A 595-nucleotide genomic window follows, 5' to 3' on the forward strand; every position below is an offset into this window, starting at 1 on the left:
GAGTAATTAATGACAGAATTTTCAGTTTTGGGTGAACTATCCCTTGAATATAATTTATAACAGAACTTTGCCTTTCACTATCTAATGCCATTGCATTTCTTTAGAGAGATGTACTGCATTCAGAGTTTGAGGAAAAAGGCTCGGTGGATGCCTGTCTGCGGTTTTTAGATCCCAAAGTTGAGCACTGGCCTGCTGCTGTGGCACTTTGTGTGCTCCGAATCGGATTAGAGTGCACAGGCAGCAAAATGCGAGTCAGGCCGAGCATGGAAATGGTTTGTAAATATTCTCATTTATGCAAACATGTACACACATAAACTTATGTAAACTTTATTTTATTCCTCTTCAGGTGCTTCAGAGACTAAACCAACTTCTTCCCATGCCTGCATTGCCTGAGGAGCAGCCGCACACTCTAGATGATACAGTCCCTCTTCAGCAGCCATACAATGGCCACAGTCCACGTCTAAGCTTCCCCATTGAAGTTCATGAACTTTACAGCCCACTGGAGGAACCGCAACCTCACAGAGTTCCCAATCTGGCAGAACCGTGCGAATGCAGCCAGTCTGAGGTCACTTTCTTGAGTGTTGGAGATCCCAAC

General features: G+C 44.7%; 1 protein-coding gene across 1 annotated transcript in view; it reads left to right on the forward strand.

Annotated features, from left to right (window-relative positions):
• Nucleotides 1-592, forward strand: part of LOC107579392 (interleukin-1 receptor-associated kinase 3-like) — a gene marked incomplete at both ends in the record, with an annotated part of 4,588 nt that extends 3,996 nt beyond the window's left edge. The window contains 2 exons of the mRNA XM_016265226.1: nucleotides 105-272; nucleotides 347-592. Coding sequence (XP_016120712.1) covers nucleotides 105-272; nucleotides 347-592 — 414 coding nt within the window. The remainder of the gene's footprint in view (nucleotides 1-104; nucleotides 273-346) is intronic.
• Between the last annotated feature and the right edge of the window lie 3 nt (nucleotides 593-595).

Source organism: Sinocyclocheilus grahami, unplaced genomic scaffold (genome assembly GCF_001515645.1).
Source record: "Sinocyclocheilus grahami isolate Dianchi unplaced genomic scaffold, SAMN03320097.WGS_v1.1 scaffold17026.1, whole genome shotgun sequence".
Lineage (NCBI taxonomy): Eukaryota > Metazoa > Chordata > Actinopteri > Cypriniformes > Cyprinidae > Sinocyclocheilus > Sinocyclocheilus grahami.